General features: G+C 59.8%; 1 protein-coding gene across 2 annotated transcripts; it reads right to left on the bottom strand.

The window, feature by feature from the left end:
- Positions 1–1,058: 1,058 nt before the first annotated feature.
- Positions 1,059–19,515, bottom strand: ATP1A3 (ATPase Na+/K+ transporting subunit alpha 3). Of its 2 annotated transcripts, none has more exons than XM_045531598.1 (23): positions 19,329–19,515; positions 15,336–15,422; positions 15,176–15,235; positions 14,833–15,036; positions 13,851–13,964; positions 13,601–13,735; positions 13,151–13,268; positions 12,766–13,034; positions 11,146–11,344; positions 10,960–11,069; positions 10,746–10,880; positions 8,911–9,103; positions 8,530–8,705; positions 8,313–8,449; positions 7,461–7,611; positions 7,153–7,321; positions 5,015–5,169; positions 4,796–4,919; positions 4,045–4,190; positions 3,438–3,568; positions 2,925–3,026; positions 2,446–2,537; positions 1,059–2,144 (listed from the first exon to the last, which is right to left on the bottom strand). In XM_045531598.1, exons 1-23 carry the CDS (start codon positions 19,332–19,334, stop codon positions 2,116–2,118), a joined length of 3,042 nt encoding a protein of 1,013 aa, XP_045387554.1. In that variant the 5' UTR covers positions 19,335–19,515; the 3' UTR covers positions 1,059–2,115. The 2 variants fall into 2 exon arrangements, with proteins under 2 accessions (XP_045387554.1, XP_045387555.1); XM_045531599.1 differs by lacking the exon at positions 19,329–19,515 and adding an exon at positions 18,502–18,534.
- Positions 19,516–22,663: the final 3,148 nt, after the last annotated feature.

Genomic DNA, 22,663 nt, shown 5'->3' with positions numbered 1-22,663 from the left:
CAGGTGGGCCCCAAATCAGGGGGTGTAGGAGACCAGGGAGCACCTCAGAAGATTGTGGGAGGTGGGCCCTGGGGTCCCTCCAGCCTGAGGCCTCGTTTCTGCCCCTTGGGTTCCCCGAGGAAGTGGAGCTGGGAGGGCAGGAAGACCTTAGCACGGATGACCAGAAACCTGGCTCAAAGTCTTGGCTGTGTGACCTCAGGGAAGGCCCTCCCGTCTTGGCCGCAGTCTGCCCATCTGTCTATGGAGTGTTTCTTTCCCTGCACCAGGTGAATAAAGCAGTATCCGTGGGCTTCCTGGGAGAGGCCCGGCTCATGCAGCCCCTACTGGGACCAGGCTCTGCCCTGGGATCATGAGGGCTGCCTAGTGCACACGGCCCCTGCCCCCTGGCTGCTTCCCCCTCAAATCTGGGCGCTTCTCCTTCACCATTGTCTTGCGTGTCAGCGTGTGCTCACACTCACACACTCACCATACTCACGTGCACTATCAGCACCCTGGCCTCCTGGACAGCCGCGCTGAGGGGTGGGCAGGCCTGGCCTCGGCCCCAGACCCTGCTCTGACGCGCATCTCGGGCTGTTTTAGAGAGGCTGCCTTCGGGGACGTGGTTGAGCTGCCCAGCCAGATTGGCTAAAATTAAAAGGACTGACCATACCTAGGGGTGCCAGGGATGTGGAGCAACTGGAACATTCACACGGTGTTGCATGCAAAAGCACACAGAGCTTTCGAAAGGGTCTGGCAGTTTCTATGAAAGCTAAACGTAGTCAATCCCATGACCCAGCAATTCCGCTCCCAGGCACGAATGTACCCAGCAGAGTGTATGTACGTGTCATTAAAAGACATGCCTGGAATGCTCCTATGTCTAGCAGCACCAATGGGAATAGCCTCCAAATTGGAAACAACCCAAATGTCCCTCAACAGGAGAACGGATAAACGAATTGTGTGATAGTCACACAATAGAATACTACACAGCAGTGAAAAGGAACGGGCTACCCACACCTGTGACAGCGTGGATGCCGCTCAGACGCAATGTGGAGGACAAGGAGCTAGACACAGAGACAATGTGCTGTACGGTTTGGTTTATATCCAGAACAGGTGCCACTAACGTGTGGTGACAGAATCAGATTGGTGGCTGTCCCTGAGGGTAGGGGCAACTGGAAGGAGGCTCGAGGGAATTTTTGGGTGGAGGGAAATGTCCTATACCTTGATCTGAGTGGTGGCTACATGGGTGTAATTTTAAAAATCTTTGCACTGTACCCTTAAGATTTCTGCCTTCACTGTGTGAAAGTTTATCTCCATAAAAAGAGAGAGACTGGCACAGTGACCTAGAGCTCAGACAGCCTTGGTTCAAATCCCAGTTTTGTTTCCTAGCTGTGTGACTTTGAGCAAGTCACTTCCCCTCTCTGTGCACATTTAATCCACACCTTGTGAGGGTTAAATGGACTAATAGACACTGAGTGCTTAGAAGAGGGCAGAGCACATAGTGGGCACTCAGAGGATCACCGTCATCACCTCCGCGGGTCCTACCCCAACATGACAGGGTCCCCGGTCTGCCATCCGGTTCTCTTCCTCCCACCCCCTGTTCTGACTCCATAATCCCATCACCTGGTGGATGCAGGCTGCTCTACCTTCCTGCCGTCTAGAACTCGAGATTCGATGACTCAGATGCCATGCCTCCCAAGCTAGTGCCAGGCTAAGTTCCCGGGGCTGTGCATGGCCAGGGCAGCAGTGAGTGACAGCAGAGGGGACACCATCCCGCCCGCAGCCCTCATCTAGACAGCAAGCACAACACACGCACAGCTTCTGTCCCGCCGATATATTTGATAATTGTCCAGAACCAGAGACGGCATCAGTCGGGGGGGAGGGGGGAGTAAAAAAGAACCCAGGGAGGCAGCTGGGGGGGAGGGGTGGGGGGAGACGGAGAGAGACAGACAGAAAAGGGGGGGCAGGGGGAGAAGCCAGCCAGAGGGGGAGGGGGAGGGGTGGGGGAGGGGAGGGGGTGGGGGCCGAGGTGCAGCATGGGGAGAGAGGGCCCCTTCCCCCAGAATACAAAAGGGAGCACCGGAAGGGACTGTCCCGGGCTTGGGGGTGGGGCGGAGCCGGCAATGTGGTGGGGTGAGGTCAGTAGTAGGTTTCTTTCTCCACCCAACCTGGAGAGACAAAGGAAAGAGGCCGAGTGAGATGGGGGGACAGCCCAGAGAGCAGCAGGTGCCAGAGCGGAGCCAGGGAAGGAAACAGCCACGGGAAGCCAGAGGGACAGAGAGGCAGGAAGGCGGAGAGGAGGCAGGAGAGGCAGGGAGAGAGAGAGCTGGGAAGGGCAAGCAGGGACAGCCAGAAGGGCGGGCTGTCCACGTGCCTCCCCGCTGCTCGCCTGCCTGGGCGCCCTGTCCCCCCTGCCCTGTCCCCTCTGTCCCCCCTGCCCTGTGCCCTCTGCCTGCCGAGCCCCCTCACCCCCGGGGTTCCTGCGCAGGATGAGTTTGCGGATTTCATCATAGACGAAGATGAGGAAGCTGTAGGGGAAGGCACAGAACCACCAGCTGGGCCTGCAGGGGAGGAGAGGGGAGGGCGTGAGTGTGGGGCCCTGAGGGGGCCGCTGGCCTCCGTCCCCAGCATCCTCCGCGCCCACAGGTGAGGGGTGCCCTGGGCCCTGGCTGGGGCCTGGGCCTGCAGAGCAACCCAGCGTGAGGAGCACCCGTGTGGGAGGCTCGGTGGCATCAGAACAGGGACTGCAATGGCTGACACAGAGCAGGGGCTCCAGAGAGACCCCGGGCGAGGTGGGCTGGGTCCAGGCTGGGACCGGCGGTTGCAGGGCGCCCGGCCTGTGCGGATGCCCCACAGGGAAGTCTCCTTTTTTCCTTTAGTTTAAAATGAGTTTTCAAAGTTTACATTTTGGCTAGAACTGGCTGCAAGACCCCGGGGAGGGCACTCACTTGAGAGGGTACATGCGGAGGGCCACGTCCATGCCGGGGCAGTAGGACAGGAAGGCAGCCAGGGCCGTCTCTTCAAACAGCCCAAAGATCAAGATCTTGTTCCTGCAGGCACAGGAGAGGCAGGGCTGGACCCAGAGAGACTCCGCCCCGCAGGGACAGAGAGGCAGACACCCAGAGACACACACGGAGATTCACAGAGACGGAGACACCATTGTACACAGAGAGATAGCCACAGGGACAACAAGATGCGAGACAGGGCAGAGGCAGGGAGAGCAATGGCGAAGCAGAAAGATAAGGACAGAAAGACGGAGGGACACAGAGAGACAGTGGAATGAAAAGAGAAAGCAGGTCTGGGGAGGGACCCAGGGGACTCCTCCTCTGAGACAGACTGAGAGAACCCAGGCGACATGTGACGCTGGGAGAGAAGGTCAGTGCAGAGGCAAAAAGCACAGCAGGAGCACGGGGAGGACACAGACAGACACGCGGACAGGACAGGCGGCCGCCGGCCCTCACTTCATGCCCTGCTGGAAGACCGAGTTCCTCCGGGTCTTGCAGATGATCAGATCGGCCCACTGCACGACCACTATGCTCACGAAGAAGGCCGTGTGGCACGTGAACTCCACCACCTTCCTCTGCTCGTACGTCTGTGGGGAGCGGGAGGGGGGCACAGGCGTCGGTCAGCCCCGCAGCGTCGCAGCCCCGGCCGCCATCCCGCCACCGATGCTCTTTGTCCACCCCCCCACTTGCACGGGGTCCCCAGGGCCCCAGGGGTGTCTCCCTTCTTCAGGCTCAAAGCCCAGAGGGAAGAGTACAAGGAAGGAAAAAGGTTGACAGGGCCAGGGAGGAGGACGAGGACCCCGTGGGTGCCCCCAGGAGGACAGATGGCTGCTGGGCATCAAAGGGACAGACAGAGGCAGGGAAGGAGGCCTGGCGGGGCAGAGAGCACTAAGAGCAGCAGGAGGCCCCGTGTGCCCGAGGGTCTTGCTGCTGCCCCCGGGGCCGAGGCGCCATCTCAGGAGGTGGCCACGATGGCTGGGACGGCTCACCCAGGCCCCTGTGGTGGGCGGGGACACTGACTCGGAGGCCCCCCACGATGCTGTGGAGCCTGGTCCCCACTCACCCACTGCTGCCCGTAACTGTCCTCCAGGTCGTTGACGGTGCGGTCGTCCCAGTTCAGCCGGATGCCCACGAGGTTGCTGGGTAAGAAGCCGTTTTCTGCCAGGATCACAAAGTAGGAGAAAAAGCCACCGAGAGCCTGGATCATTCCTGGGGGAGGAGGGAAGGGAGCCGAGGAGAGGCTCAGGTGGGAGCCGGCAGCCAGCCCAGCACACTCGGGGGCCCCTTGAGACCCCCACAGAGAGGAGGGGGGCCACCTCAGCCCTCCTGCCCCAGCCCTGTCATCGGGATCCCAGAGGCAGCCTGAGGGTCCTCCCTGGAGCTGAGCCCCTGAATGTGCCACCCAGGTTGGGGCCTCAGGGAGGGGCCCTCCCAGATGGGTAACCTACAGCCCCTCTCCCATGTGACCCAGGGCACCTGAGCACCATCACATCCTGGGGGGCCCCAGGCTTGAGTCTGACAGGGCCGCCAGGGCAGGAGTGACCTCCCAGGCCTCTGACCACTGCCGGGAAGCCCCTGCTTGCTGGGACAGTCCCAAGCACAGCTGCTGTGCACCGCTAGGCTCTGCGCACATCGCTCCAGCGGCAGGAGGGGAGAGGTGGAGAGGGATGGGGCGCAGGCCCCCCCACCCCACAGGGAGCTCACAGCCTGGTCCTGTCTGTTCCCCGCGGTCAGCACCAGGGTCCTACTGTGGGCCAGGCGCTGCCCTGGGCCCAGGCACTCAGCCGAAGGCAAGGTGGCCCCCAGCCCCTCACCAATCTGCCCGTAGGCCATGCTGATGAGCCTCTCGTTGACCAGCTTGTCCGTGCGCGGGTTCCTGGGCTGTCTCTTCATGATGTCGCTCTCGGCAGCCTCGTATGCCAGGGAGATGGCAGGGACCTGGGTGGGAGAGGCCAGGTGAGCTGGGAGGAGAGGGGAGGAGAGGGGAGGGGGGACCCCGCCCTCCCAGGGCCCGGGGTGGCTGCCGGGCTCACCATGTCGGTGCCCAGGTCGATGCAGAGGATGGTGATGGTGCCCAGGGGCAGCGGGATGTTGGCCATGATGAACAGCAGGAAGGGCGTGATCTCGGGGATGTTGCTGGTCAGGGTGTAGGCGATGGATTTCTTCAGGTTGTCGAAGATCAGGCGGCCTGCAGCGGGGGCAGGCTCGGAGCTCGGGTGCCCACCCAGGGTGCCCGTTCCCCCTGCCCCTCCCCTGCCCAGGCACATGTCCTTTCTAATCCCGCTCACACCTATGCCCCCCCCCCACATAAACATCTGCCTGCGTCGCCTCTGTTCAAACATTCTAGAAATGCAACCACTTTGCAAGACGGTTTGGGAGTTCCTTTTTTCTTCTTTTTTTATCCTAGCCACTAGACCACCAGGGATGTTTGGGGAGTTTCTATTAAACATCCCCCTGCCCCATCGACGCAGCAATCCCACCGCTAGGCTTATCACTAAGAGAGATGAGTGCTTAAGTCCACCAAGAAGCAAGTACAGGAATGTTCACCATGGCATGATCCATATTATAACTGCCAAAACCCAGAGCCAAGGCCAACGTCTGCAGCAGGTGAGGGACGAGTAAACTGAGGTACCTGCACATGGTGGAATACTACTCAGCAAGGAAAAGGGACAGGCTACGGACACAGAATCGCAGATGCCGTGTTAGCCGGACACAAGCACGTTCACACCATGCACTTCCGCCTAGATGAGGGTCCACACTAATCTCTGGCACAGAAGCCAGGGTATCGGTTACTTCTGGGAGCGGGAGACAGGCTGGGAGGGAACCAGACAAAACCGGAGTAGGGGCTGGGAACGTTCTCTAGCTTGACCGGGGTCTGACACTTGCATGGGGGTGCACACCTGTAAAAATTCAGCAAGCTGCCCGACCCACTGCATGTATGTTATAATGTTCTATCTCAATAACAACTGGGCCAGTACAGTGTGTACAGAGTAAACTAGAGATGAACCCCGCCTGCCCCACCGTCCGCCTTGCCCACTTAAATGTGAGGCAGCAGGTCCCATGTCGGGGCCAGGGGGCGGGGAAGAACCAAGGGGGGCCAGGAGCCGATCCGGCTGCCGCTGGGGTGCAGGCCGGGGCTCGTCGCTCTGCTCTTGCATCTACCTGCAATTCCCCTGGTGGACGTTAAATCTTTTTTCTCCCCACTTTGCAGACGCCTTCCTTGTCCTCCCTCTCTGGGCAGGACTCCTGCTAGTACCCACCACAGCCCGCCAGCTGTTTTCCTCTCTGCACAGATCACGATTTGTGATTAAGTGTCTCTTTGTTTGTTGCGTCTTTAAGGCTGTCTCCTCCCACCCCGAGTGTCTGCTCTGCTCGGCCCACAGCTGCGCCGAGCACCCTGCACGATGCCCGCACCGGGTTTGGAAGGAGCATGCGCACCGCAGAGATGTCCTATGGGTAAGAAAGTGTTAACCATGGTTTCCTCTGGGGTGTAGGAGACAAGGATCAAGGGCATTGAATTTGTCACTTTGGGCTCAGCTTTACCATTTGACGTGAACTATTTTCTACTCTAGTAACGTTTCAAATAGGAGAGAGAAATTAGAAGAAAACGCACCAAGGCATGAACAGCAATTATTTATGGATGGTGAGGTTATGGGCGATTCCAATTTTTTCCCTAATGCTTTTCTGTATGGTCTGTAATTATCGTGCGTGACTCTGATGATCAGAATAAAATTGAATGGGGACCAGCGCCTCTGCGGCCACGTGCGGGGGTGCCTGCCGGGCCTGCAGGGCTCGGGCGCCCCCTACCCCAGCGCCAGCCCCTCAGGAGCCTCGCCTGTGCGGTTCCCTCTGCCCGCGACACCCGCCCCTGGCACTGCTCTCCGTGGAAATCCCAGCCGGGCCCACTGACTCGGCTCAGCCTCCCCTGTCCACTCTGGGAAGCCGGGTGAGGGGCCCTCTGAGGCCTCCCCCAGGATCCACAGCTCGGGGACCTAGAAATGCATCAGCCTGGCCCTGCCTGCAGGGAGCTGTGACCCCGTGGGGCAGGAAGACAGAAAAGGACAGGCTCAAGCCCCGCCATGGCCTCGGGGCAGCGTCCTGCTGCAGCTCTGGCCTGTCCCCCTCACCTTGCAGTGACCCCAGGCTCCAGGGCCACCCCTGGCCAACTCACCCTCCTCCACACCCGTGACGATGGAGGCAAAGTTGTCATCTAGCAGAATCATGTCCGCAGCCTGCTTGGAGACGTCAGAGCCGGCGATGCCCATGGCCACCCCGATGTCAGCCTTCTTAAGAGCGGGGGAGTCGTTCACACCGTCCCCGGTCACCGCCACAATTGCACCCTGGAGGGACAGAGAGTGAGGATGACACCCAGAGGCCAAGCCCCAGCCCCTCCTCCCTCAGACCCGGGGGCCTCGCTTGCTCAGTGGGACCCAGGAGTGGAGAGTCCGGTCCCCTCCTCTGCGGGACCGCCCAGCGCACCTGTCGCTGGCAGCCCTCCACAATGATGAGCTTCTGCTGGGGGGACGTGCGGGCAAAGACGATCTCAGTGTGGTTCTGCAGGATCTCGTCGATTTGCTCGGAGGTGAAGTCCTTGAGGTCGGTGCCGTGGATCACGCAGGCCTTGGCGTCCCTGGGAAGAGCAGAGAGGTGGGGTGGCCGAGGTCAGGGCGTGCGAGGAGCGGAGCAGCGAATCCTGAGGGACAGAGACAGACAGGCCAGACCCACAGACCGGGGAGCCAGAGGCCCAGGGCCCCGGGATGGGGGTGGGGGAGGGCAAAGGGTCTCCGTGGGGACGGGGGAGGGGCTGCAGCAGCAGGGAGGGAGGACAGACCTCAGGAAGTCCTTGGGATGGTGGGTTTAGAGGAACAAAGGGGAAGGGAGACACGCAGAGGCACGCGGATGGGAACACTGAGTACGTCAGAACAACAAACACAGAAGGGAGAGACAAAGATGGACAGAAATAGAGAGACAGACACAGAAATACAGCATTTCACTGAATCCTTTCCATTAGGAATTATTATTAATACTAGCCCATTTTAGAGATAGGGAAACTGAGGCTCAGGGATGCTAAATGACTTGCCCAGGGCCACACAGCGCGTGCGTGGCATGGCTGCACTGCAAGCCCATACCTGGCTAAGCCCTGTGGCTGCGACCCAGGCTGCCCACCCAGGGCAGGGAGGAGGACGGGGACCCAGGGCCAGAGTGCACAGAGGGGCCCCAGGAAAGACGGGGTTGGGCAGTGTCTGGGGAGGCTGGACGGAGCTGGACCCCCTGTGTGAGCCCCCTGGTGGGTCCGTGGATCGCAGGGCCCAGGCGGGGCGGGTGGCTCACCGGGGGTTGACCTGGCTGACGGGGATGTTGAGCCGGGCGGCGATGTCCTCCACGGTCTCGTTGCCCTCGGAGATGATGCCCACGCCCTTGGCGATGGCCTTGGCTGTGATGGGGTGATCGCCGGTGACCATGATGACCTGTGGGCATTGTTTTTTAGGGACCGTGCATCGTCCCCCTGTGGCCCTGACCCTGCCTCCCCGGCCGCCCCAGGCCACACCTTGATGCCTGCACTGCGGCACTTGCCCACCGCGTCAGGGACGGCCGCCCGGGGCGGGTCGATCATGGACATGAGGCCCACGAAGCAGAGGTTGTCTGTGGTGAAGTTCACGTCATCACAGTCGAAGGCGAAGCCCTTGGGGAACTGCTCCTCGGGCAGGTAGTAATGGCAGAATCCTGCAGGCAGGGACAGTGCGCGGCGTGAGGGCTCCTACATGTGCATCTCCAGCCAGACAGTCAACATTCACCTGCTAAAGATGCCTTCCCCTCTCGTTCATTCATTCACTCATTCATTCGCAGTGCGTTCTGGGAGGCCCCGTTCTGAGCCTGGCTCTGGGCACCCCTCCTTGCCCTCCGGGGGCCCCATGACCCCACCCCGTACCAAGCACACGCTCGCCCAGGCCGCCGAGCTCGAGGTACGCGTTCTGGAAGGCCTCCTTCATCTCCTCGTCCAGCGGCTGCTCCTTGCCCTGGAGCAGGATGGTGGAGCAGCGGTCCAGGATGCGTTCGGGGGCGCCCTTCATCACCAGCAGGTATCGGTTGTCGTTGGGGTCCTCGGTCTCGTGGATGGAGAGCTGCGGACAGAGCCATGCAGACCCCTGGAGGTCACCCGCGTGCGCCTGGCTGGGGGAGGGCACTGCCCACGTCTCTCTACCCCAGAGGGATCTCCATCTGTTTCTCAGACTCCCTTATAGAGATCTCTGCTCACCCCTACCCGTTTCTGCCTGTCTCACAGATATTTCTGTCCCTCTGTGTCCTGTGCAAAATCTCAGCTGTCCCTAGGTCACGTGCCTCTCTCTCTTGGCTGCGCTCTCGGACCCATCATCAACCTCTGAAATACACCCAGAATCTGGCCTCTTCTCCCCGACCCCGCTCCTTGCCCCCTGCCCAGCCCCTGCCACCCTCACTCGCAATGTCACAGCAGCCCACACGCTGAGGTCCCCGCCCCGCAGCACCTCCTCCCCACGGCAGCCGGAAGAGCCTTTAAAAAGTGTGAGTCTGTGGAAAAGGGGCGGCCACTTTGGCAAACAGTCCAGCAGTTTCCCAAAAGGTCAAACACAGTCACCGTGTGACCCCACAACTTCCCAGCACAGACCCAAGAGAAACGCAGACAAATGGCCGTGCAAAAGCTCGTCCCCGGGTGTTCATGGCAGCGTTATTCAGAGCAGCCAAGAGGTGGGAACAGCCCACGTGTCCCTAACAGGGAGGGGATGAACATGTGCAGAGCCACACAGCGGAGTATTATTCGGCCAAATAAAGGGATGAAACTGATGCTCGCTACGGCAGGGACGGGCCTTGACGACATTATGCTCAGTGAACAGAGCCAGGCACCAAAGGCCACACGTTGTATGATTCCATTTTTACGAAGTGTCCAGAACAGGCGGATCCACAGAGACAGAAAGTAGGTTAGTGGTTGCTCAGGGCTGGGAGTATGGGAGGAAGAGGGGGCGGGTGACAGCTAAGGGATGTGTGGTTTCTTTTTTGAGGTGACAAAAATGCTCTAGAATTGTGTAGATGGTTGCCTGTAGCTGTGAGTACACTAAAACTACAGAGTTCTACGCTTTAAAGGGATGGTCTGGGGTATGTGAATCATATCTTAATAAAGCTATTTAGAAACATGTGCGTTAACTCCTGTCTGTCCTCTGCTCGGAGCCCTCTCGGTGCTTGTGTCACCTTCAGAGTCGCTGCCAAGTCCCCTCCGTGGCCTGGGGGCCCAGCGGGCTCTGGGATCCGGCCCAGCACCCGCCCGCCGCATTCCCTGGCTCCCTGCTCCCCGCGCTGGCCGTCTGGCTGTTGTTCAGCCAACTGTGTATATCTCCTCCTGCCTCTGTCCTTATCTGTCTCTGGAACCAGAGTATGAGCTCCAGGGAGGAGGGACTCGCTCTTTCACTCACTGCTGTGTGCATCCCGGCACCTAAAACAGGCCATGCGGTGGCTACTCAAAAAAAACTTTGTTGAGTGAATGAAAGTTGCTGCTGCGGCCCCCGAGATCTCTGGCTGGTTCCCACCCTCCACCGCAGGAATATCTTTGCTCCTCTGCCTCTTGCTCTCCCCCCGGGGTGGGTATCATTATTCCTGTTTTACAGATGGGGAAACTGAGGCTCAGAGATTAGTAACTTGCCCAAAGCTGGAGGGCAGTGGGGCGGAGGTGACTGTTTTACAGGCGTCCTGGGGAAACTGAGGCCCGGCCCAGCTCTCCCGGGAAGCCCAGGGTACCTGGTATTTGTTAGTGGAGTTAAAGGGAATCTCAGCCACTTTCTTGTTGCGTTCGCGCATCAGCTTCACGGAGCCTGAGGACAGCTCGATGCACTTGAGCAGGGCGGACTCGGATGCGTCCCCGGCCACATCCCTCTGTGGGAGAGGGGACATCAGGGCAGGTGCAGCAGAGGGGGGGGGACACAGGCAGGGGGAGGCCGGCGGCCAGACCCACCTTGAGCACGGGGATGTTGTCCTGACCACCCTTGAAGACAGCGCGATTGCAGAGTCCGGCGATGTGGGACAGGGCCACCCAGGTGTGCGAGCTCTTGTCGAACGAGGTCCCTGGAGGAGGCACGTGTGAGCGCCGGGGGCTCCCTGGGGCCAGGCCCCCACGGTGTCCACCCTGGGCCCCGCTCACCTGACTGGTCCTCAGTGGTGTCGGCCTCGTGGATCTGGTTGTCGAACCACATGTGGGCCACCGTCATGCGGTTCTGGGTGAGGGTCCCCGTCTTGTCCGAGCAGATGGTGGACGTGGAGCCCAGGGTCTCCACAGCTTCCAGGTTCTTCACCAGACAGTTCTTCCGAGCCATGCGCTTGGCGGTCAGTGTCAGACACACCTGAGGGACGCACAAGGGCGGGCAGGTCACCGGGCAGCAGCCTGGTGGCAGGGGGGCTGGGCACCGAGAGTGGCCACAGCCCAAAGGCCCAGCCCAGGGAGAATCCTGGGGTGCCTGGGAAGAAGGACAATGCCACCCCGAGGTACACACCAAAGAAACAGGGTCAGAGGTGCCCCCAAAGACGTGCACTAGAATGTTCCTACAGCAGCAACATTGATAATCGCCCAAAACTGAAAGCAGCCCATATGTGCACTGACAGCAGGAAGGATAAATTGTGGAATGAAAGATGGGATACTACACATTGATGACAAAGAACACATCACTGCTGCCTGCGTGGATGAAGCTCAAAGACACGTTTAGCAAAAAAGAGCTGGGAATGAGAGTTCATACCGAATTATTCCATGAATATGAGTTTGAAATCAGGCAAAGTTAATCTAAGCTGTTAGAAGCCAGATCAGGGGTTACCCTGGGGTTGGGGAGTAGGGGCTGACCAAGGTCTTGAGGGACTTCTGGGGGACACAGTCTGGGCACGCTGACCAGAGTGAGTTCAGTTGCCCAAAAGCATCAGACTATTGTGTGTGTTACGCGCCAGTGAAAAGCCTCTTGGCACAGGCTGGCTTTGAACGTGGCAAACTGCACTACATTAAGCCAAAGAAGCGAGGAGCACAAGGGTCTCTCTAGGATGCTTCCTTCTGCGTGTCTTGAACACATCAATCCATATGCCCACAGCTCTCGGGGCACAGCGTGGAGAACGTACTTCTGGGGCGATGCTGGTGGCTGGGCAGCAGGAGGGGAACTGTTATTTCATTTTTTAACTTGCCATATTTTTCAGACTTTCGACCATGAGTGTGTACATCTTCTTTTTTTTTTTTTTTTTTTTAAGAGACATGGTCTTATTCTGTCACCAAGGCTGGAGTGCAGTGGCCTGATCACCGCTCACTATGACCTCATGTAACCTTGACCTCCTGAGCTCCATCGATCCTCCCACCTCAGCCTCCCAAGTGGCTGAGATTACAGGTGTGCACCACCAGCGCAGCTAATTTTTAAATTTTGTGTAGAGACGGGATCTCACTAGGTTGCCCAGGCTGGTCTCAAACTCCGCGGCCTCACGATCCTCTGGTCTTGGCCTCCCAAAGTGCTGGGATTACAGGCCTGAGCCAACATCCTCACCGAGTGTGTGTGTCTTAATTTTGTAAGTTAATTTAAACAGTGATAGGATTGTTAGCTCTTTATGTCTTGAGTTTCTCAAGATTTCTGTTTGTTTGTTTGTTTGTTTGCTTAGTTAATGAGGCCCTCTGAGGTCGAGCCCCCCTTACTCAGGATCTAGGAAGCTCAGCCCCCAGGGCACAAACTGTTCTTATCAAGGACAGTGCAATGCAGGCCCAGCCCCTCCTCCCTCAGACCCAGGGTCCGGGCCTCACAGTGACAGTCGCTAGGAGGCCCTCTGGGACGTTGGCCACGATGATGCCGATGAGGAAGATGACAGCCTCGAGCCAGGTATATCCGAGAATGAGGGACAGGATGAAGAAGGAGACGCCCAGAAAGACGGCCACGCCGGTGATGAGCTGGATGAAGTGCTCGATCTCGATGGCGATGGGCGTCTTGCCCACCTCCAGCCCCGATGCCAGGGTGGCGATGCGGCCCATGACAGTGCGGTCACCTGTGGCCACCACCACACCCCGAGCCGTGCCTGCGGGCCAGAGGGTTAGGCTGGCGGGGTGGGCTCAGGGAGGTTCCGAGGGACCTGGCCCCTGAGGCACAGCCCTCTGTCTGCCCCCCGAGGGTCCCCTCCACGCCCTGCCTCACCTTCCACGCAGTTCGTGGAAAAGAAAGTGATGTTCCGAGTCTCCAGGGGGTTGTCGTGTGTGCAGTCGGGAGAGCGGGTCTGCGGCTCGGATTCACCGGTCAGGGAGGAGTTGTCTACCTGGGGGTGGGTACAGCAGAGCCAGGACTCAGCCCAGGGCCTCGGAGCAGAGGGCATCTGTGCAGGCGGCATTAGAGCTGAAGCCTGTGTCCCTGGAGGTCACAGCTAGAAACCTCTGTGCCCAGGTGGGCGAGTGGTGCCTGGGAGGCCAGAGGCTGGGCTCTTGAAGGTGGGGCGGACACAGGGCTGCTTGCCACGGTCTAAGGTACCCGAGGGTCTCAGAGGGGTGGAGGCTGGGGCCCCGGACTCCCGACTCCTGGGGGAGGAAAGGCTGGGAGCCTGGACCCCTGGTTCTGAGGGAGGACAGAGCTGGGACCCAGGCCCAGGCCCACCTTGCAGCCGTGGGCCGAGATGATACGCAGGTCAGCTGGGACTCGGTCTCCACCCTTGATCTCCACCAGGTCCCCAACCACTACCTCCTCGGCGTTCACCTGCATCTTCTCACCTTCCCGGATCACCAGGGCTTGCTGGGGGTGGGATGGAGAAGAGTCAGCTCCCAGCCTCTCTCTGCCTGGGCGTCCCTTGGCTTGGCTCCCCCCACCCCGCCCACCCCTATCTGGCCCCTTCCTGGGCACCCCTCACCTGGGGCACCATGTTTTTGAAGGACTCCATGATCTTGGAGCTCTTGGCCTCCTGGTAGTAGGAGAAGCAGCCAGTGATGATCACCACGGCCGCCAGCACGATGCCCAGGTACAGCTGAGGGGACACAGGCGAGAGACAGGGGTCACGGGCCACCCAGAGCCACGACCTACCAGCCCATCCCTGAGTTTTGTGTCAAGTTGAGTGTGTACTTGTGTGTCCGACCCCAGGGTTGGGAAGGTCTGTGTGTCTGTGTTTGTCTTTGTGTGTGTGTGTGTGTGTGTGTGTGTGTGTGTCTGTCTGTCTGTCTGCTTAGGTTTTAATTTCCGAGAATACTGCCTGTCTGTGCTTGCCTTTCCTGTGTCTATTACCAGGTTACACCCGAATCTCTGGCGTGTTTGTCGGTGTGTCAGTCCTGTGTCTGTCTATCAGTCTGTCTGTGGGTGTGACGAGGTGGCTGTGTTTGAATCTGCATCCCAGGGTGACTGTCTGGATTGACTCTGTGTGTGCGTGTGTGCGTGTGCCCACATGTACGAGGGTCTCTATGTGGCCAGTGTGCAGGTCTGTGATTACGGACATGGGATCTGTTGAGACCATGTCCCACATGTGTCCCCTCACTGGGTGGACGGACCCTAACGTATTAGCAGGTGGGAGAGCCTGGGTCCCTACATGAGCACGCTTACTCTCTGGGTATCTGTCAGGCCATGGCCACCTGACAGCGTCTGTTCCGAAGGCCACTGAGGTCACATAGCCTTGGGTCAGAGCCCCAGCTCACACATCCTGCTGTGTGACCTTGGACAAGTTACTTGGCCTTTCTGAGCCTCAGTTTTCCTCTTACCTGATCTGATTCTCTCACTGGGTGATTGGAAAAGTTGGGTGGGAAAGGAGAGGGGCTTTGAAAGGTCTAAAGGGACAGGGAGAAGTGGGGGCAAGTGTGTTCCTGAATGTGCAGGGCCTCCAGAAGGGCAGGGTCCAGGGCACTCACATTGTCACCAGAGGGGTCATCTTCGGTGCCCGCCTGGATGCCGTAGGCCAGGAAGCAGAGGATGGCCCCAATCCACAGCAGGATGGAGAAGCCCCCGAAGAGCTGGCGGCAGAACTTGACCCACTCCGGGGTGGTGGGTGGGGGCGTGAGCGCATTGGGCCCGTCTCGGGCCAGGATCTCCTGGGCTTTGCTGTGCGTCAGACCCTGCGGGACAAGGACTCATAAAGGACCCTCCCTGAGAGACCCTGGCATGCCAACCCTCACCAGCACCCCCGGCACCCAGGAGACCCCAGCCCCTCCCCCGTCAGACCCAGGGGTCCAGCCTCCCCCCAGGGGGCCGCACCTGCACGCAGTCCGTGTTGTACTTCCGGCAGACCTCTTCCACTGACATCTTGTGCTCTGTCTGAGGAGCAGGAATTCAGGGGAATGCGGGTGAGCGCCCAGGCCAGCCGGGGCGGGCGGGCTCGCTGGGAGGGCGCTGGGGCACCGAGGGCAGGGCTTACCATAGCCACCTCCTTCTTGAGGTCATCCAGGTCCCGGCGCTCCTTGGCCTTGTTCTTCTTGGGCGAGCCCTTGTCATCTTTCTTGTCCTGCGAGGTGGCGACACGATAGCTGTCAGAGCGACCAGACTGCGGGCGAGAAGGGGTTCCAGGGGGACACCGGCCCTCCGTGCCCCGGCTCTGCTCCTGGCCTGCGGCTCTGCACTTCCCGTTGGGTCCGGCTGCCCCCCAGGGCCTCTCTGTCTCTGCCCAGTGTCTCTGGGCATCTCTCAGACCCTGTGAGTCTTGTCACCTCTGACTGGCCTCGGTCTCGGCTCCATGGATCTCTGGGTCTCTGTCCCTGAAGGTCTCTGTCTGGCTTCTGCTGTGTCTCTCTGTTTCTGTGCCCATCTTTGTGGGTCTCTCTCCTTCCCTCTCGATGTGACTTTTTATCTCTGTGTGTCTCTTTCTGTCTCTTTCTCCCTCTCCCTGTCCTACGTCTGTCCCTTGATGTTTCTGTTTCTCTCCATCCCTTCCCGCATCCGTCTGTCTCTCTAGGTCTTTCCGCTCTGGTTCGTCTCTGTTTCCTTCGATCTCTTTCTCTCTTCATCTCTGTCTCCCCAAGGCTGTTTCTGTCCCTTGCTCTCTCCCCCTCTCATCCCTCACGTCGTGTCTCTGTCACTCTCCAGCTCTTTCCTCTGCCCCTGGGTCTCTCTGCATGTGTCTCTCTGCGGTTTTGTCTCTCTCTGATCTCTGCTTCCTTCTGTTTCTCTGTCTTGCAAATGTCTGTCCCCTCATTTGTGGCTCTGCGTCCTGAATGCCTGAGTCAGTGTCTGCTGGGTTCTCAGACCGTCACCAAGGGTCAGTGTTTTCTACCTCTGTGTCTTTCCCCAGCTTTTGCTGTCTCTGTCTCTGTCTCTGTCATTGCGTCTCTAGCTTCACTTCTCAAGCTGTCTCCTTTGCTGGGACACACGGGGTGTCTGTCTCCCTTCCTGTTTCAACCTGTTTGTCTCTGTGTCTCTGTCTAACTGTCTCTCTCTGGGATTCCCCTCTCTGTCTGTCTCTGTCTAGGCTATCTCTGTCACTATCTTTATCTCTGTCTCTCTCTTTCTGAGGTCTCTCTATCTCTGTCTCTCTCTGGGATATCTCTGTCTATCTCTGTCTCTCCCTCTCTCCTCCTCACTGTCTCTGTATCTTATTGTCTCTCTCTGATATCTCCTCTCTATCTCTGTCTCCTACTATCTGTCTCTTGGATATCTCTGTCTCTGTCCCTCTGTCCACCTCTGTCTCTCCTCTCCAACTCACTGTCTGTCTCTGGGATCTCCCATGTGTGGCCCATGGGTGGCCCTGAGTGTGGTGTGGGCAAGTTAGGTCCCTGGGGGCCAGGCAGGAGCCAGGTGGGGTTTGGGGTGCAGAGCGCAAAAGGCAGGAGCCCCAGGCCCGGCTTGACCTGCACGTGGTGTGAGGGGAGTGACTGAAGTCCCAGTCTGGGGGCCTGGGCAGATGAGGAGGGTGGCCTCCAGGGCCGGCAGGAAGGGTGGAGCGAGGCCGCTGCTTGCAGAGGGCCGCTGACAGATCCTATGGGCCCAGGGCCAAGCTGGGATCCGCGGCTCAGCGGCTCAGTGCTAATCTCCTCGTGACCTTGTAGAGGGCCTGAGCTGCCTGCTGTCTGCCCCCAGACCCGGATGCTGAGTCCGGGGGTGCAGGGAGGGGCTGCAGCCTGGAGATCTGGGAGCCTCAAGGAGGGGCACAGGGGGTGGGAGGGAGGCTTGGCCCCGGGCCAGCCCTGCAGCAGCACTGCGTCTCAGACACGGAGGCACAGAGGCTAGGGGGCAGGGAGGCCACGCTTCCACACAACTCCAGTGCCAGGGGTGGTCTCAGCCTTCACAGATGGGGTAGACTATGGATGGGGAGATATGAAGCAATGAAATCACGGGGTCAAGAAATGTACAGGGAGGCAGGAGAAGGGAGCAATGGGGGTCTGGGGAGAAAAAGCAGCTGCCCACCTTAGGGAGGCTTGGGAGCTGATGCTTGGGTGCCTATGAAAGAGGGGCTGGGGCCCGGGTGCTTGGATCCTGAGGGAGGATGGGTGGGGGCCCGGGTGCTTGGATCCTGAGGGAGGAGGGGCTGGGGCCGGACCCCTGGGTCTGAGGGAGGAGGGGCTGGAGCGCCAGGTCCCTGGCAGGGGAGCCATGGCTCCCGCTTGCCCTTGCGGTGACCAGACTCCCTTGGGGGCGGGCTTCCATCTGTTGGAGTGGGCAGCTGAGGCTTTCCCAGTCAAGGCAGGAGGCCCAGATGGGCGCACTGCGGGGCGGGAGCACCTCCGAGGGTGGGGGACACGCCTGTCTCGCTGTAGCCCGCCTCTGCAGCACCTCGCCATTTTCGTGCCATCTGCCTCTCGCTGAGACGGCAGCAGCTCACGCAGCCTCTGCACCGTGGCCCCCCCAGGGGACCTGTGGCCGACGTCTCTGAGCATCTCTCCCCAACCTGCTCTTTTGCCCTCTGCCTCCTCTTGCCGTCATTCGGACTGACTTTGGTTGTGCCTAGATAGGAAATGGCTGTCCTCGTGTCTCTTCATCATCTCAGCCTCAGTTTCCCATTTTGTTTCTCTCAATGTCTCTCCATGTCTGTCTCATCCATGTCTCTCTATCTCCATGTCTTTCTGCTTGTCTCTGTCTCTTTCTTTGTCTCTATGTCTACGTCTCTTTCTGTCCATCTCTTTCAGAACATCTCTCCCTCTGTCTCTGCCCATTTCTTTCTGTCTTCCCATGTGTCTCTGTGACTCTGTCTCTCCCTCCATCTCTAATCGAAGCTTCTCCTCTTGTCCCACTTCTTTTCCTAAGACCCCCTCCCCTTCCTTCTCTAGGGCAGTGAGCCTCTGTCCTCTCCCCCGTCTGTCCCTGGCTTCTCTCCCTCCGTTCCACTTACCTTAAAGCCATCACTGACTACCCCTCCTCCCTTCTCTCCCCTAGTCCTCCCCCAACCCAATTCTCCTCCCATCCCCCTCAGCCACCCCACCCCCTGGATCTGCAGCCCCATCCCCCACCCAGTCTCTAGGCCCATCAGCCTTTATCCGCCATCTTTCTCCCCATCCCTCATGTTCCCTCTGCACCCTGCCTCCTCATCCCACCTACCCCAACCCACCCACCTCCTCCCTGACCCCCGCCCCACACCCTTGCCCCAGACACACAGGGAGGGATCCAGGGCTGCAGCAGGGGGTCAGGTGGTCAGCCAGGGAAGGAGGCGGCATCTGCTGGAGAGACTCACAGACAGACAAGGACACACGGACACAGAGGCAAGGACATAGCAGGCATGCACGCTCCCCTCGCCACACATTTGCACACATACACCCTCAGCCGTGCAGTCTGTCTCCCTGCCATGGCTCTGCTGTTCCTCTCCCTCCTCCCAGTCCCCCATGTCTGCTCCCCCAGATTAGGGGCTGCACACACACGGCACAGCCCCAGGACCGGACACACTGCAGAGCCACCCCCATCCAGGCCTGGAAGGAGAAAGAGAGGTCATCTGGTGTCCATCCCCTAGCCTGGCCCCATCTCCACCCCACCAGGGAAGCTGGGGGGCTTCACTGACCCCAGGCGCACTAACACACGCTCTCAGACACACCCAGACACGATTGCAGACTCTCAGACACCAGCGGGGTCACACAATCGTTGCCAGGGCCTGACGGGGCCAGGAGCTCACACACGCACACATGCAGCCGCACACATGCAGCCGCACAAGGTCAGGCGGAGATGCTAAGGGCCGGTGCACGCCCCCGCGGACCCCGGCGCACAAAGCCCAGCCAACGTGCGCCCCCGGCCCCCGCCGCCCCAGGCGGCCCCGCGCACGCTCGCACCAGCCACACGAACACGAGGACCGGCGGGTCAGCCGGCTCGTGGGGTCCGGAAGACCCGGCCCTGGAGCGCAGCAGTCCCGGAGCCCCCGCCCCCTGCGCACACCCAATGTCATTGGACCCACAATGTCACACACATGCAGTGCCCGGCCGGCCCCAGCACCTACCCCCATCTTGGCGGCTCGGCGGGGAGAGGGGCGGGCGAGCGGGCGGGCGCCTCAGGGCGGGCTCGGGCTGGGGCCTCCGCAGCGCCCGCGCCTCGGTCGGGGCGTGAGTCCGTCGGTCTGTCGGTCCCGCGGCACAGAGGCTGCGGCGGCCCGCGCCTCCGCCTCCTCATATGCCCGCGCCCGCGGGGGGGGCGGCGCCGGCCAATCAGGGGCGCCGCCGCGCTGACGGACGGCCCGCGGCCCCGCCCCCAGCACTGCAGCTGTCCTCCCCCTGGTCTCCGCAAAGTGGCGGCGCGGCTGAGAAGGGGGAGTTCTGAGGGGAGGGGGTGCGGGGTGATTCCCGGAGACCCCCGCAATGGAGCCCTGGAGACCCCCTCAGTGTGGGGTGGAGCCTCCAAGGAGGGGTTGCTGAGGGGTTGCTGAGCTCTGGAAGTCACCTCATTGTGGGGGTGCCCCAGGGACAGGGGTGCTCTGAGGGGAGGGTGACACGCGGTGGGGGGAAAGCCCCGCGAACCGCCGCAGTAAGGCAAGGGCCGCAGATGAGCACCCTGCTTTGCAGTGTGGCAGGGGGGTCCCCAGAGACTGCAGGGTGCTGTCCAGGGGGAGGGCCCTGCAGGAGGGGAAGTCAGAGGGAGATACAAGAGAGCAAGGAAGACCCCCGAATTGAGGAGGGGTGCTGGGGGGAGGAGCCCTGAGAACCCCTCACTGTGTGGGGGCCCCCCCACCCCGTGTCTGAGCTATCCAATGAGACACAACACAGCCTAGGGCTGATCCTGGAGGCCCAGAAACCGCCCGGCATCCCAGTTCCACACGACCATCACCCAGATAGCCCAGACACTGGGGACACACACACCACCACGGGGTCACACTCACGTTCCATCACACACCAGCTTGTACCCAGAGACTCACAAGCGGGAATGAAATGCACACACACACCTTGCACACCCATCGCACAGCAGAATCACAAGCGCAGTTAAGTGCCGTGTAGACTAACACACACCCTCAGAACACTACATCGCAGACACACATCACACACTTGGCCACACCCGACCTGACTCTGTCTTACGCTGTGCAACCTACGAACCAACACACACCTTCTCTCGGCACTGTCACAAGTGCACAGGCCTCACAGCCTCCAGACACGCCACCTGAGCCTTTGTGGACACTGTTGCATGATCACACAATCCACACACATCACACACACTGCTCCCCAGTGTGTCTGGGCATGAGCAAAAGCCCACAGTGCAAAACCCTTGCTAACCATGAATGACAGACAAAAAGGTGTGCATGCTCATACACAGCACAATAACTCACAGACACATGTCACACGACACCATCCCACACCCCTCCCACACATATACGCATCATGTATTGCAGCACTGTCACAGACACTTTTGTTGCACCTCCAAGCACACCCCAACGCCCTCACCACACACCCCCATCACAGTGTGTGTACACACACACACAGACGCATGGCCAGCACCCACAGCCCAGGCCTGCCACCTACACACCACACCCCTCAGCCACACCACTAGGGCCTGAGGAGCCAGGGCATCCCACGCCCACCCCGGCACCACTTTGCTCCATGAGGAACACCCCAGACTCTCCCTGGCAATTGCAGAAGGAGGAGAGAGAGAGAGAGAGAGAGAGAGAGAGAGGGAGAGAGAGAGAGAGAGAACCCGACCTTGCAGCTTTCTCAGAATGTGGGCATCCTCCCCACATATGGGAGTGGAGGTGTGGGGGACACAGGCAAGGGAGAGGGAGTGAGCTTGGTGCATGGGGGTGGGGGTGAAGTTTAAGGACCTGGTCAGGGACATGTGTGAAAGGCTGAAGGCCAGAGTGAGAGACACAGAAACAGAGACAGAGACAGAGATTCAGAGCCACAGAGAGGTGGGCATGGACGGGGCCGACACAGAGTAGGAGGCACAAAGGCTTCTCCCAGCACCCAGAGCCTCATCCCAATCCTGTACTCTGACCCATCCCCATCCCTCCCTCCCTCGGTCCTGTGTTGCCATGGTAACAAGGAGGCTGACTCTGCAGCAAAGGAGGCTGGGCCTGCAGACTAGGCTGTTGCCACGGAGACTGGGAAAGGGGGAGGAGCCACATCTTTTAACCCAGGTGCATCGCCCCCAGATGCCCCCTTCCCAGTTCTGCCCCCTTCCTGGGGGAGGGAGAGCTTGTCAACACATCATCCCTTCCCTCTCTTGACACCTTGGCCCGAAGGTATGGGCCTGGACCCTGGAGGATAGGAGTGGGAGACAGAGAAGCCTGGGGAGGTGGGGGAGGTCTGGTTTCCAGGAGCTTCTAGGCTGTCTCTCCTCCTGCTCTCCAGCTGGGCTGGGGGAGGCCTCGGGCCGTACACATCCCACCTCAGACACAGGCTCGTGTCCCCCCTCATGCACTCCCTCCTCCGACACGAGCCTGGCGAGACTGATGACTGTGCATTGTGCTCCCAGCGAGGCTCTGCAGAGGTGGGGGGTGAGGAGGAAAGACTCGGGGAAGGTCACAGGGATGGACGGGGAAAGGGGAGCTCAGCATGAGAGATGCGGGGAGAGGAATAAGAGAAACAGACACACAGTCCAAAACCAGAGACAGGCAGATACAGACAGACAGACTGAAAAAGACAGGGATATTGGCAAAGACAGAGATGAGAAAACAGACAGAGGGAGACAGAGCAACAGAAGTACTCAGTGAAGGTGACAGAGAGACACAAGGACTTAGCCAGGCAGAGACAGGTTTGGCAAACTAGGGAGATGCAGAAAGATTGAGGAGAGAGGCCGGGTGTGGTGGCTCACACCTGTAATCCTAGCACTCTGGGAGGCTGAGGCTGGAGGATCACTTGAGGCCAGGAGTTCCAGGCCAGCCTGAGCAAGAGTGAGACCCCTGTTTCTACAAAAAATAGAAAAATCAGCCAGGTATGGTGGCACACACCTATAGTCCCAGCTACTCAGGGAGCAGACAGGAGGATCGCTTGAGCCCAGGAGTCTGAGGTTGCAGTGAGCTCCGATGACGCCACTGCACTCTAACAGGGGCCACAGAGCAAGCCTCTGTCTCAAAAAAAAAAAAGACTGGGGAGAGACTGAGCAGAAACTTGGCGGGGAGGGGGCTGTGCAATGGGGGAGAGACCCCAGAGGAGATCAGCCTGCTGGTGTTGGGGCAGAGAAAGTGAGAGACCAGAAATGTCTGCAGTCATAGTCTAGTCACCTCGACAGCAGGATCCAGCCCAAGGGCAGAGACGTTGATGGAATCTGCGAAAGAGATGTGGAGACTACGGAGACGCTGAGACCAGAGAGAGGCCAGTGCTGGCCCTCACACCTGTCCCTGAAGGGCACACA

The sequence above is a fragment of the Lemur catta genome, chromosome 19 (assembly GCF_020740605.2).
Source record: "Lemur catta isolate mLemCat1 chromosome 19, mLemCat1.pri, whole genome shotgun sequence".
NCBI lineage: Eukaryota > Metazoa > Chordata > Mammalia > Primates > Lemuridae > Lemur > Lemur catta.
This window is presented reverse-complemented; position numbering and strand designations above follow the sequence as displayed.